This window comes from Ranitomeya imitator, chromosome 1 (assembly GCF_032444005.1).
Source record: "Ranitomeya imitator isolate aRanImi1 chromosome 1, aRanImi1.pri, whole genome shotgun sequence".
In the NCBI taxonomy this organism is placed as follows: Eukaryota; Metazoa; Chordata; class Amphibia; order Anura; family Dendrobatidae; genus Ranitomeya; species Ranitomeya imitator.
This window is the reverse complement of record NC_091282.1, coordinates 519,250,560-519,264,430: the sequence shown is the minus strand read 5'-3', so window position 1 is coordinate 519,264,430 and position 13,871 is coordinate 519,250,560. Positions and strand designations below refer to the sequence as shown.

General features: G+C 48.7%; 1 protein-coding gene across 1 annotated transcript in view; it reads right to left on the bottom strand.

Annotated features, from left to right (window-relative positions):
- SHB (SH2 domain containing adaptor protein B) overlaps positions 1–12,158 on the bottom strand; it is a 198,564-nt gene extending 186,406 nt beyond the window's left edge. Inside the window, exon 1 of the mRNA XM_069766669.1 lies at positions 11,291–12,158. Within this exon, the coding sequence (XP_069622770.1) occupies positions 11,291–11,917 (627 nt within the window). The 5' untranslated portion in view covers positions 11,918–12,158. The remainder of the gene's footprint in view (positions 1–11,290) is intronic.
- Between the last annotated feature and the right edge of the window lie 1,713 nt (positions 12,159–13,871).

Genomic DNA, 13,871 nt, shown 5'->3' with positions numbered 1-13,871 from the left:
ACGTTGGAGTCCCTGCAGTTGCATGTCTCGTGGCTTTTTCGACAGCCTCAACACATGCAAATATTGCCGGCAGATTCGGCGGGCGCACTGCGCATGCGCCCGCCATTTTGCAAGATGGCGGCGCCCAGGGAGAAGACGGCCGGACGGACACCGGGAGGCCGGGTAAGTATAAGGGGGGGAGATGAGGGCACGGGGGGGGGGGGGGCGTCGGAGCACGGGGGGGTGGGATTGGGGCACAGGGGGGCAGCCACACTGCAGCGGTTCTGCACCACAAACCGCAGAAAACCCGCAGATATTTTTTTCATCTGCGGGTTTTACTGCGGGTTTGACCTCACAATGGAGGTCTATGGGTGCAGAACCGCTGCAGTTTCGCAAAAAGAAGTGACATGGTACTTCTTTTTTACCGCGGCTATTCAGCGCGGCTTTTTTCGCGATTTTCCGCAATGTGGGCACAGCAGTTCCTGTTTTCCATAGGGTACATTGTAATGTACCCTGCATGGAAAACAGCTGCGGACCCGCAGCGGGAAAATCGCGGCGATTCCGCATGAAAAAAAGGATGGTGTGAACATGGCCTAACAAATACTGAGGGAAAAAACTCCCCAAATACTGTGGCCTTATACTGACAGACCACAGTCCATTAGATTTTGATCTCTGGCAGATTTGGAGGCCATTTATAGCACCCCATGACTGCACTGTTAGAAGTTCAAGGAACAACAAAGTGATATCCCTCTGCCACACTCCTGACCACGTTATGCAAGGAGGTAATGGAGCCACTGCAAACACAGGCAGCGCTAATTCACTCTGCTACATCTTTGCTCGCAAGGGAAATTGAATATGGATAGCCTCAGGATCATGATTAAAGGGCACCTGTCACCCCGAAAATCGCGGGTGAGGTAAGCCCACCGGCATCAGGGGCTTATCTGCAGCATTCTGTAATGCTGTAGATAAGCCCCCGATGTTACCTGAAAGAGGAGAAAAAGACGTTAGATTATACTTACCCAGGGGCGGTCACGCTGCTGGTCAGGTCGGATGGGCGTCTCCGGTCCGCTGCGGCGCCTCCCATCTTCTTTCCATGACGTCCTCTTCTGATCTTCAGCCACGGCTCCGGCGCAGGTGTACTTTGCTCTGCCCTGTTGAGGGCAGACAAAGTACTGCAGTGCGCAGGCGCCGGGCCTCTGACCTTTCCGGCGCCTGCGCACTGCAGTACTATCCTCTGCCCTCAACAGGGCAGAGCAAAGTATGCCTGCGCCGGAGCCGTGGCTGAAGATCAGAAGAGGACGTCATGGAAAGAAGATGGGAGGCGCCGCAGCGGACCGGAGACGCCCATTCGACCTGACCAGCAGCGGGGCCGCCCCTGGGTGAGTATAATATAACGTCTTTTTCTCCTTTTTCAGGTAAGCATTACAGAATGCTGTAGATAAGCCCCTGATGCCGGTGGGCTTACCTCACCCGCGATTTTTGGGGTGACAGGTTCCCTTTTAAAAAAAATGGCAGCTCTGATCCTATTTAGCACACAATAAAAAAAAAAAAAAAAAAAAAAAAAAGTGACCTGTGCAGTGAAACAGTTGTGGCCAAAAGTATTGACACCGCTGCAATTCTGTCAAGATAATACTCAGTTTCTTCCTGAAAATGATCACAATCACAAATTCTTTGGCATTATCTTCTTTTCATTTGTCTTAAATGAAAAAGCACAAAAGAGAATGAAGCAAAAAGCAAAACATTGATCATTTCACACAAAACTCCAAAAATGGGCCAGACAAAAGTATTGGCCTTTAGCCAAAATAACTGCGATCAACTGCTTCTGGTAACCATCAATGAGTTTCTTACAATGCTCTGCTGGAATTTTAGACCATTCTTCTTTGGCAAACTGCTCCAGGTCCCTGATATTTGAAGGGTGCCTTCTCCAAACTGCCATTTTAGATCTCTCCACAGGTGTTCTATGGGATTCAGGTCTGGATTCATTGCTGGCCACCTTAGAAAGGTACCTTCACACATAACGATATTGTTAACGATATCGTTGCTATTTGTGACGTAGCAACGATATCGTTAATGAAATCGTTATGTGTGACAGCGACCAACGATCAGGCCCCTGCTGGGAGATCGTTGGTCGCTGAGGAAAGTCCAGAACTTTATTTCGTCGCTGGACTCCCTGGAGACATCGCTGGATCAGCGTGTGTGACACCGATCCAGCGATGTCTTCACTGGTAACCAGGGTAAACATCGGGTAACTAAGCGCAGGGCCGCGCTTAGTAACCCGATGTTTACCCTGGTTACCATGCTAAAAGTAAAAAAAAAACAAACACTACATACTTACCTACCGCTGTCTGTCCTCCAGCGCTGTGCTCTGCTCTCCTCCTGTACTGTCTGTGAGCCGGAAAGCAGAGCGGTGACGTCACCGCTCTGCTTTCCGGCTCCCAGACAGTACAAGAGGAGAGCAGAGAAGCAGAGCGCAGCGCTGGAGGACAGACAGCGGTAGGTAAGTATGTAGTGTTTGTTTTTTTTTTACTTTTAGCATGGTAACCAGGGTAAACATCGGGTTACTAAGCGCGGCCCTGCGCTTAGTTACCCGATGTTTACCCTGGTTACCGGCATCGTTGGTCGCTGGAGAGCGGTCTGTGTGACAGCTCTCCAGCGACCAAACAGCGACACTGCAGCGATCCGGATCGTTGTCGGTATCGCTGCAGCGTCGCTAAATGTGAAGGGGCCTGAAGTCTCCAAACCATTTTCTAGTGCTTTTTGAAGTGTGTTTTGGGTCATTGTCCTGCTGGAAGACCCATGACCTCTGAGGGAGACCCAGCTTTCTCACAGTGGGCCCTACATTATGCTGCAAAATTTGTTGGTAGTCTTCAGACTTCATAATGCCATGCACACGGTCAAGCAGTCCAGTGTCAGAGGCAGCAAAGCAACCCCAAAACATCAGGGAACCTCCGCCATGTTTGACTGTAGGGACCACGTTCTTTTCTTCGAATGCCTCTTTTTTTCTCCTGTAAACTCTATGTTGATGCCTTCGCCCAAAAAGCTCTACTTTTGTCTCATCTGACCAGAGAACATTCTTTCAAAACGTTTTAGGCTTTTTTAGGTAAGTTTTGGCAAACTCCAGCCTGGCTTTTTAAGGTCTCAGGGTAAGAAGTGGGGTCTTCCTGTGTCTCCTACCATACAGTCCCTTTTCATTCAGATGCTGATGGATAGTACGGGTTGACACTGTTGTACCCTCGGACTGCAGGGCAGCTTGAACTTGTTTGGATGTTCGTCGAGGTTCTTTATCCAACATCCGCACAATCTTGCGTTGAAATCTCTTGTCAATTTTTCTTTTCCGTCCACATCTAGGGAGGTTAGCCACAGTGCCATGGGTTTTTAACTTCTTGATGACACTGTGCACGGTAGACACAGGAACATTCAGGTCTTTGGAGATGGACTTGTAGCCTTGAGATTGCTCATGCTTCCTCACAATTTGGTTTCTCAAGTCCTCAGACATTTCTTTAGTCTTCTTTCTTTTCTCCATGCTCAATGTGGTACACACAGGGACAGGACAGAGGTTGAGTCAACTTTAATCCATGTCAACTGGCTGCAGGTGTGATTTAGTTATTGCCAACACCTGTTAGGTGCCACAGGTAAGTTACAGGTGCTGTTAATTACACAAATTAGAGAAGCATCACATGATTTTTCGAACAGTGACAATACTTTTGTCTACCCCCTTTTTTATGTTTGGTGTGGAATTATATCCAATTTGGCTTTAGGACAATTCTTTTTGTGTTTTTTCATTTAAGACAAATTAAATGAAGATAATAATAACAAAGAATTTGTGTTTGCAATCATTTTCAGGAAGAAAATGAGTATTATCTGACAGAATTGCAGGGGTGTCAATACTTTTGGCCACAACTGTATGACCCTTAGTCTAATGTGTAAGACCGAAGAAGTTTATTGATTTGGAGGTTGAAGTTGGCCCCCATACTTTTTGAGCGCCCCCACGCCTTAAGGGTATGTGCACACGTATTCTTGGCCACTGCAGATTTTACCGCAGCAGATTTGTTAAATCTGCAGGGCAAAAACGTTTTTGCTGCAGATTTATCGCGGATTTACTGCAGTTTTACAACTGCGGTTTTCCATAGAGGCAGCTGTAAAACCGCTGCGGAATCTGCAGAAAGGGACATTCTGCGGAATGTAAACCGCTGCGTTTCCGCGGTTTTTTCCGCAGTATGTGCACAGCATTTTTGGTTTCCCATAGGTTTACATTGAACTGTAAACTCATGGGAAACTGCTGCGGACCCGCAGCAAAATCCGCATCATGTGTACATACCATAAGGGTCGTAAAATCCCCTAGCAACGGATCTAGTGGTGTCCGTCGTTGGCTATAATGTAAGCCAATGGATGCAGGATCCGTCGCTGACCGTCTAAAAACGGAATCCAGCGACGGACCATGTTTTTTCAAACTGAGCATGCCTGGAAGGATTTCCATTCAGGGGAAAATCTCTCTCTGTTCCTTAAAATTCCGGCTGTAACTACTTCAACGGATCTGTCATTTTTTTACAATCGGCACAGGATCCGTCTTTTCAAGACTGATGGATTGTGACTGATTAAAAAAAAAAACGGATGTGTGAAAGAGGCTTAAGAAGGTTCCCACCACCGACATTGACGGCCCAAGTACAGACAGCGGGTCTCTGTCCCAAACTCCACTACAAAAGCATGTATGAGGCTGGTCTGGACATTGCATGTCATATGTGAAACTGCCCCTAGATGAGGCATTCAGCTATCATTACCCTGGGAAAAATATAGTCTTAATAGACATCTGTAGTGAATGTATGAGCCAAGTTGGCCAGAACAAAAGCCACTCTTACATGAATGGGGATCTCCTCTCGGACCTCCAAAAGCCCTAACTGGGCACGTGTAAAGGCTCGTAGTTTAACAACGGCCCCAGTTATTGCTTAATGTAAAGCAAATACATTTTGCAAGACCTCCGCTTGAAGCCACTGAATAGCATCTTGAGGATGACGCTGTGTAAACTCTCATGTTTCCAAGAAATGACCACAAGAAGAGATTCCGAATCTGTAAGACTGACTGAACGCTGCCTAACTTTCAATGTGGATTGGACTACTAGTATGGTGAGATTAGGGTCCCCAGCCTAGCGTAGATCACCCGGGATGGGACTGCAGGAAACCCGTTTGATGCTCTCGTCTTCCTTTCCAACCTGTTCCTGGCAACAACATGCAAACAACAAATTCCTTGCACCGTCTGAGGTCACTTTTCCTTTTCGGCTGACCCTGGATGACACCACTCATGTCAAGCCGCATCACTTGCAGAGCCGCAGTTGTAGACACCATTTAATTGGTTGCTTTTCATTAAATCAGGATGTCCATTTCAGTTTACATTACAATCCTGATGTCAGGGGAGGGAAAAAAAAAAATGCAACGTCATGCAATTGTTTTGACATGAGTGATAAATCGTAACAGATTCCATCACCTAAGTGGGTTAGTATTGAAATGGTTTAGCATTGCCAGAGGCAGGGACAGTGAAAGGCACATTATCTCCTAGCCAATGAACAAAAAGAATATAGTCTCCAATAAATCAACTCTCTGATCGATTTGTCTGGATAACGGCAGCCAAGTGTTCTAATAAGGCAAATATTGGGGGGGGGCATTCATAGAGGAGATTACTGGGTAATGTACAATCCAGTAATCTGACACTTGCTTCATGGACAGAGCTGCAATCATGAGACTCAAAATAAGCTGCAGATTTGTGGATAATCTAAAATAATTTTACAATCCTGCAATTTTCAGCAGAACGTCACTTTATAATCTAGATAATCCAAACATTCCCTGAATGATTGGCCGGGGGGGCACTTCTGGGGCATTGCTGGTCTTTTATAGGTCATAAACCAATGCAGTACATTAGCAACTAGATGCCACTTTCCTTTTCCAATATTTCGGGAAATTGCTGAATAGCCATGTAATCTGAGACAATAATACTCCATTCTTCCTATACATCACAAAGCTTGGCACCGGGCTCCGCACATCTCCCCAGGTACGAGAAGCTGGAACTGTCAGCTCATGTACACAGGCATCATCCCAATATTCTGTCTTCTCAAGCCTTATAGACACACGAGTGTAATGAAAGAGTATAATAAACAGAACCATGCGGACTGGTAAATTTACCCCCAGATTGGGAGCGTAGCGGAATTCACAAGAAGCCCCCCACCCTCTAATATTTTGGTTTGCCGGCACCAGGCAGCAGCAATTCTTACAGCAGTGGTGCTGTGCCTGTGTACACAAGACAATAGCAGTATACAAAGTCCCAAGAGCTCAGCAAATACAGGAACCTAGCAGAATAGAAGATAAAGAGCTTCAGGAGGAAGCAAGACATTCCTGCCCTGTAATAAACCACAAGGATCTGACTGCGCTGGGAGCACCACATTCTGCCAGACTATGGCCATGGATGATCCCACCACCAACCGTAATTGGCATGTCCATCACTTCTGCCTGCAGAACATCTTACTGGCTCGGCCACATATCTACATGGTCATTACAAATAAGTACTAAAGATGGACATTTATCAGAGTTGCTGTAATGAACATGTCTTGGCATCACAATTTTCCAAGGACTGTACCCATCAAGTACTCCAAAAATCCAAAATATGTGTTTTTACTCGGTGTCGGAAATGGTTTTCTCAATCAAAATAAGTGATAAAAAATTATTGACATGATAAGGCAATCATAGAATCTAAAACAACATTGGACAATGTACAAAAACAATAGTAAATGGTAGGACTAAATATCTGAAAACAGGGTTCCCAGGCCTCAGGATGGACCACATATCCATGGGTTCCCGAGTACCAAAATGGCCTAGATACAAGAACCTAGAACAGTCAGACTTTTGGCAGGAGTCATAATTGGGCATCCTACTGTACCTCCTTGGAGAACACAGCATTACATTGAGCTCCAAATAGGAGAGGCTCTAATGCCATGATCACTGCTGTATGCCACCATATGGCCTGCCAGTGTATGACATTTACCACTTTAGGTAGCTGAATTCGGAGCTGCCCTTGAAGGCAGTTTTCTACAAGAATGGCAGAGATAGAGTCCAACTAGTGCCGATTCCAAGGAAAATTGCATCACAGCCTCACAAGTAAAAACTGGAGGAGATCTGTCTGATGGGGGAGTCAGGAATTTATAGCGTAATCCCAGCCCTCAGGTACAGAAACTGAAAGGAGTAGAGATCCAGGATGTGTGTACATGGCATCTCCTTCCTCCTCTATAATGCTCTGCAGTGTATAGAAGCCTCAGTCATTGCCAGCATAGAGCTAATTCTGGGGCTGCCCTCTTCTCTCTAGCTGTCATGAGCCTCAATGTTGTAGCAACCACACAATGGTCAACCAGAAACCAAGACAAGGCAACAATGACAGCAGAACTTCCCATCTACCAGAACCCTGACCATTGTGGGGGTTTATCCTATAATCTAAAGGTCAACACAAACTGACCATTGTGTAGCATTCTCCTATAGACTACTCTGGGTCAAAACTCACTGGCCATTGTTTGGAAGTGTCCTACAGCCTACAGATCGCGACGTGCAAATACATGTGATTATATATATTTGATCAATCTGACTAGTAAGTAGCTGTGAGTGATAATCCATACGTATCGGGTGACAAATCAATGGATTAGAAAATCTGAGAAGATTAATCGTGGTCATTAGTGGTTAGTGCTAGGATATCAACAGTTAGCTGCTCTCAATCTAGCACCTCCTATTAGGGGCAAAGTCTTTGCCACAGGTAGTAAACAGTTTTCATTCAATGTCTCATAGACCCAGTGTAAAAAACTATACTATATAAACCCTTTCCCTGCTGCAATAGAATAGATGCACATACAGACGACATCCTTGTAATCATCGCTACCCAAGGAGGACAAGTACCGAAACAGGCACACAACACTGCTGCCCAACTTTAGGATTTCCCATTGTCATGCAATTACAAGTCCAAACGGCTAGTAAAGGCCACACAACTGGTGTCCAGCCCCAGCACAGATTGGAAGTGCGTCACTTTTTTTCCGCCTCCACATATAGATCTAGGGACAATGCTCTGCAGACTATGACAATGGCACAGAAATAATCGCTTGTGTCCTTTACTTAAGGATCTAACTGGTGGGAACCAACATTTGTTGCCATAGGGCACCAAGAGCAGCTAGGATAAATGGGCACAGCTGCACCTCAAATCACTGGCCATAAATTCAGGCCACAGGTTTGTAGGAGAAAAGCTGACACCATGAAAGAATTTACTCTTATGCAACAAATTAGAGGAATCTGGATTTTCAGGTTACATAGGTCACTGCCACATGCCATCTTTCTCCTAAATGCCACAGGACATGGGGACTGACTTTAAGGCTGTGCGCACACATTCAGGTTTTTTCGCATTTTTTTCACGGTAAAAACGCTATAAAAACTCATTAAAAACACATACATTATGCCTCCCATCATTTAGAATGCATTCTGCATGTTTTGTGCACATGATGTGTTTTTTTCCCGCAAAAAAAACCGCATCGTGGTAAAATAAAAACAGCATGTTCATTAATTTTGCGGATTTTCTGCGTTTTTCCCGCTATTCTATGCATTTGGGAAAACGCACCAAAAACGTGTCAAAAACGCAAAAAAAACGCATGCGGATTTCTGGCAGAAATGTCAGGTTTTTGTCAGGAAAATTTCTGCAAGAAATCTTGACGTGTGCACATACCTTAATAGTTCTGATTGTGCACTTTCAGATTCCACCCCACTGCTGCCCCTTCTGCACAGATGCCAGTGGGCACCCTCTAATTCTGCATGTGTCACCTACATATACCATTGCAGGGCACACCAGCTGCAGGCAGTCAGATATCACCCACTCACCATATAACAGTGCAGCAAACAAGAGCAGGCAGCCACTTACACAACAAGGCAGCTTACAAAGGGTTAACAATGCCAGAAAAATCACAGTTCAGCATGGGACAACAGCACAGCAATAAAATAGTCACTGCCATGTGAGATTATAGGAGTACAAAGGAGGTCTACAGATGGGCGAACCAGACACCCCCTACCAGCTATGGTCTCCCACCTGTATACTGGGCGACACCGTCATCATAGTGATCTAATGCCCCAGAATAGTCAGAGCCCCTGTAAGAAAAAGCCACCTGTCTGCTCAGGCACATAGGAAGGTACAACCATGGAAAGCCAGAGCAGTCTGCATACAGGGGACACGTAGTATGTACACGGGCACTATACATGGTACACATGGGTAGCAGGCTCTGAGCACGTTACACACATGACAAGTACATTCACACATGTGCTAGCATACGTCGTATAAAGGGATATGTTAGTGTATATTCTGTATATGTAGATCACATACATTGTTCACACATGTATATTCAGTATGCAGGCTATACACACACACATTACTGTACACACAGACATGGCACACAATAATATATACATGGCACACACATAGCTGGCTGGCACCACAGTGCAACCATGAAACTCCAGAACACATCAATGGATCAAAACCGCCCTCTGCCAAGTGATCAATTTGGAGCAAGATGGTAATTTGAGGGTTGGCACAGACCGTACATACGTGACATCCAGAACTGTGCATAAGTTTTAGGCAGGTATAAAAAAAAAAAAACCGCTGCACAGTAAGAATGCTTTCAATATTAGCAGTGTTATTAGTTTATTATCAATTAAAATGCAAAATGAGCAAAGGAGAAATCTAAATCACATCAGTATTTGGCGTGACCGCCTATCTGTATACTGGCACAAGGTAGGATTATTGACAGCAGTAACCAATTACACCAAACAAATGCTGCTGATGATCCTCGGCACATATTCCACACCTGCCTAAAAGGTTTACATGGTATATGGTGTACACGTCACACATGGCACAGACTGTACACACATGTGGCTGACATTGATGGCATAGACTGTACACACATCTCTGGCAGTGATGGCATACACTGTATCCATTTATATACATGTCACATGTGGCTGGCACTGATGGCACAGACTACACATGTGACACGTATGGCACAGGCCGTACACACAGATCACACATGTGCTGGCACCGATGGCACAGGCCGTACACAGGTGACACATGTGGTTGACACCGCTGGCACAGGCCGTACACACAGGTCACACATGTGCTGGCACCGATGGCACAGGCCGTACACAGGTGACACATGTGGTTGACACCGCTGGCACAGGCTGTACACACAGGTCACACATGTGCTGGCACCGATGGCACAGGCCGTACACAGGTGACATGTGGTTGACACCGCTGGCACAGGCTGTACACACAGGTCACACATGTGCTGGCACCGATGGCACAGGCCGTACACAGGTGACACATGTGGTTGACACCGCTGGCACAGGCTGTACACACAGGTCACACATGTGCTGGCACCGATGGCACAGGCCGTACACAGGTGACACATGTGGTTGACACCGCTGGCACAGGCTGTACACACAGGTCACACGTGCTGGCACAGATGGCATAGACTGTACACACAGGTCACATGTGGCTGACACTGATGGCACAGACCGTACACAGGTCACACATGTGGCTGACACTGATGGCACAGACTACACACATGACACGTAGCTGGCACCTACTGTACACAGGTCACATGTGGCTGACACTGATGGCACAGACCGCACACAGGTCACACATGTGGCTGGCACTGATGGCACAGACCGCACACAGGTCACACATGTGGCTGGCACTGATGGCACAGACTACACACATGACACGTAGCTGGCACCTACTGTACACAGGTCACATGTGGCTGGCACAGACCATACACAGGTGACATGTGGCTGTCACAGATGGCACAGACCGTACACAGGTCACACATGTGGCTGGCACTGATGGCACAGACCGCACACAGGTCACACATGTGGCTGGCACTGATGGCACAGACCGCACACAGGTCACACATGTGGCTGGCACTGATGGCACAGACCGTACACAGGTCACACATGTGGCTGGCACTGATGGCACAGACCGCACACAGGTCACACATGTGGCTGGCACTGATGGCACAGACCGTACACAGGTCACACATGTGGCTGGCACTGATGGCACAGACCGCACACAGGTCACACATGTGGCTGGCACTGATGGCACAGACTACACACATGACACGTAGCTGGCACCTACTGTACACAGGTCACATGTGGCTGGCACAGACCATACACAGGTGACATGTGGCTGTCACAGATGGCACAGTGCCTGGCACATGACATGGGGAGGTGCAGCCAGGCCACAGTGGCCGGCATCTTACCTTGTCCTTCTTGGCACAGGTGCCCAGCTCCTCGCCCTTGCTCATGCCTGCAGTGACGGCCGGGCTCCAGGAGATGCCGGCCGAGCCGGTGGCCGCGGTGTCGCCCCAGCTGCAGCCGTCGATCTTGATGAGCCGGTGCTTGGGTGACACGATGTACTTGAGCTCGGCGGCCCCGGGCAGCGGCTGGTGGCGGGCTCCGGGCGGCCTCCTCTCGCTGTTGCTGCGGTACAGGTGCGGGGAGGAGGACGAGGAGGAGGACGAGGACGTGGTGTTGGTGCTGGAGCCGGGCTCCTGGAAGAGGCTGCTGCTGCTGCTGCACCCCGGCGCCCTGCCCCTCCGGCCGTCCGCCTGCTCCTCCCCGCACATGGCCCGCAGCTTGCGGAGGGACGAGCCGGGGCCGCTGTACGGGTCCTCGAAGTCGCGCTCCTTCTGTGCCCGGTAGGCTCTGATGAGGTCGCTCTCGTCCCGGGCAGGCAGCGGGGACGTGTGGTGGTGGTACTGCTGCTGCAGGTGCACGGAGCGCTCGCTGCCGCCGTTCCGCTTGTAGTCGGGTCTGGGGGGCTGCGGGGGGCTCTTGTTGTTATTGTTGTTGCCCAGGCTGAAGTACTTATTGAGCCATTTGGCCATGGCCGGCGCCGTGCAGGGTGCGATCTCCCCGTCCACCGCTCACATGGGACAAGTTTGGAGGTGTGCACATGGGCTCAGTGCCGGGACAGCGGGCACCGGTGGCTGCTCGGGCTCCTTGCCATGCACCCGGCCACGGACATGAGTGCAGGGACTTGCCACTTGTTGCGCTGCTCCGCCACTGCCGGGCTCCTGCTGCTGACAGCTCCTCCGGCTTGTGCGGCCGCCGGATCACAGCTCACCTCTTGCTTCGCTGGTGGGCGTGGCTACGCTTCAAGTCCCCGCCTCTCCCGTGTCCACACCACTCCCCTCAGCACGCGAGCCCGCCTCCGCCAGCCGTGGTCACCCGGGGACACCCACCTATCGCGGGCAGCCCTGGTGACCAGCCATCCACCTGCCTGTATACCCGGGGATGCGCCCCTGCTGGAGAGGACGGCACACAGGCTGGGGTCACGGCCAGGGTCAGAGGTCGCTCATCCCCACAGTCCTCCGGTGGCGGATACCGCTGGGCTAGAGGCACTGTGGTCCCGGGACTCGGCTGTCCTCATGGGGAATGCCTGCACAGTGCATCGTACCCTCCGTACACAGCAGAGGTCGTGACCGTGGGGTCCGACTGCTGCGCGGATGAGACCACCGTCCCTGGGAGTGGTAGACACTTACACATCCCACTCTCACAAAAGTGACTAACCCCTTCACCCCCGGGCCATTATCCGGTTTTCGTTTTTCTCTCCCCATTTTTCCCTCAATATGGCCATGTGAGGGCTTGTCTTTTGCGGGACAAATTGTCAGAGATTCCACCCACGGCTGTTAGGGACATAGGACAACTGACAAGATCAACTGTCATGTTCCGGAAAAGATGAGTGCTCAGCGCCAGACCCCGCATCAAAGGGGGAGACACGCCGTATGAAGTCTATATACGCGGCCTATGTTGTGAACGGGCTAGGGTGGGCGACACATCCAGTGCAGCCCAAATGGTTTAGGCTGGGTGCAAAAATGCTGAAAAGAGAATTCTTTCAGAAATGGAAGAATTAATAGTTTATTTTTACCAAATAATAAAATGCAAAATGAAGTCCTTATCTACCTGTGTGCCTTGTTTTTTGCTCATGTTTAATTGTATTTGTCCATATTTGCCCCCTTTTCACATGTGAAGCGCCATGGAATAAATGGCGCTATAAAAATCTATATAATTGTCTAAGGGTCACTTCCGTCTTTCCTTCTGTCTGTCTGTCACGGATATTCATTGGTCGCGGCCTCTGTCGGTCATGGAAATCCAAGTCGCTGATTGGTCGTGGCTGTTTTGCCGCAACCAATCAGCGACAGGCACAGTCCAGAAGAAAATGGCCGCTCCTTACTCCCCGCAGTCACTGCCCAGCGCCCGCATACTCCCCTCCAGCCACCGCTAACACAGGTAACGGACCACGTTATGCCGCGGGTAACGCACTCCGTAACTGCTGCTATTAACCCTGTGTGTCCCCAACTTTTTACTATTGATGCTGCCTAGGCGGCATCAATAGTAAAAAAAATGTAATGTTAAAAATAATAGAAAAACAAAAAACCTGCTATTCTCACCCTCAGTCCGCCGAGCCGCACGCGCCTGCCGCCATCTTCCGTTCCCGGCGATGCATTGCGAAATTACACAGAAGACTTAGCCACTACGTGGCTGCTATATACTGTGTGGGCAGTGTTATATACTACGTGGCTGCTATATACTGTGTGGGCAGTGTTATGTACTACATGGCTGCTATATACTGCGTGGGCTGTGTTATATACTGCGTGGCCACTGTTATATATTGCGTGGCCTGTATTAACGCATTGGGTATTCTACAATATGTATGTATATAGCAGCCAAATGTATATAGCACAGGCCACATAGTATTTGCTATATACTACATGGCTCCTATATACTACGTGGCCTGTGCTATATACTACGTGGCTGCTATATACTGTGTGGGCAGTG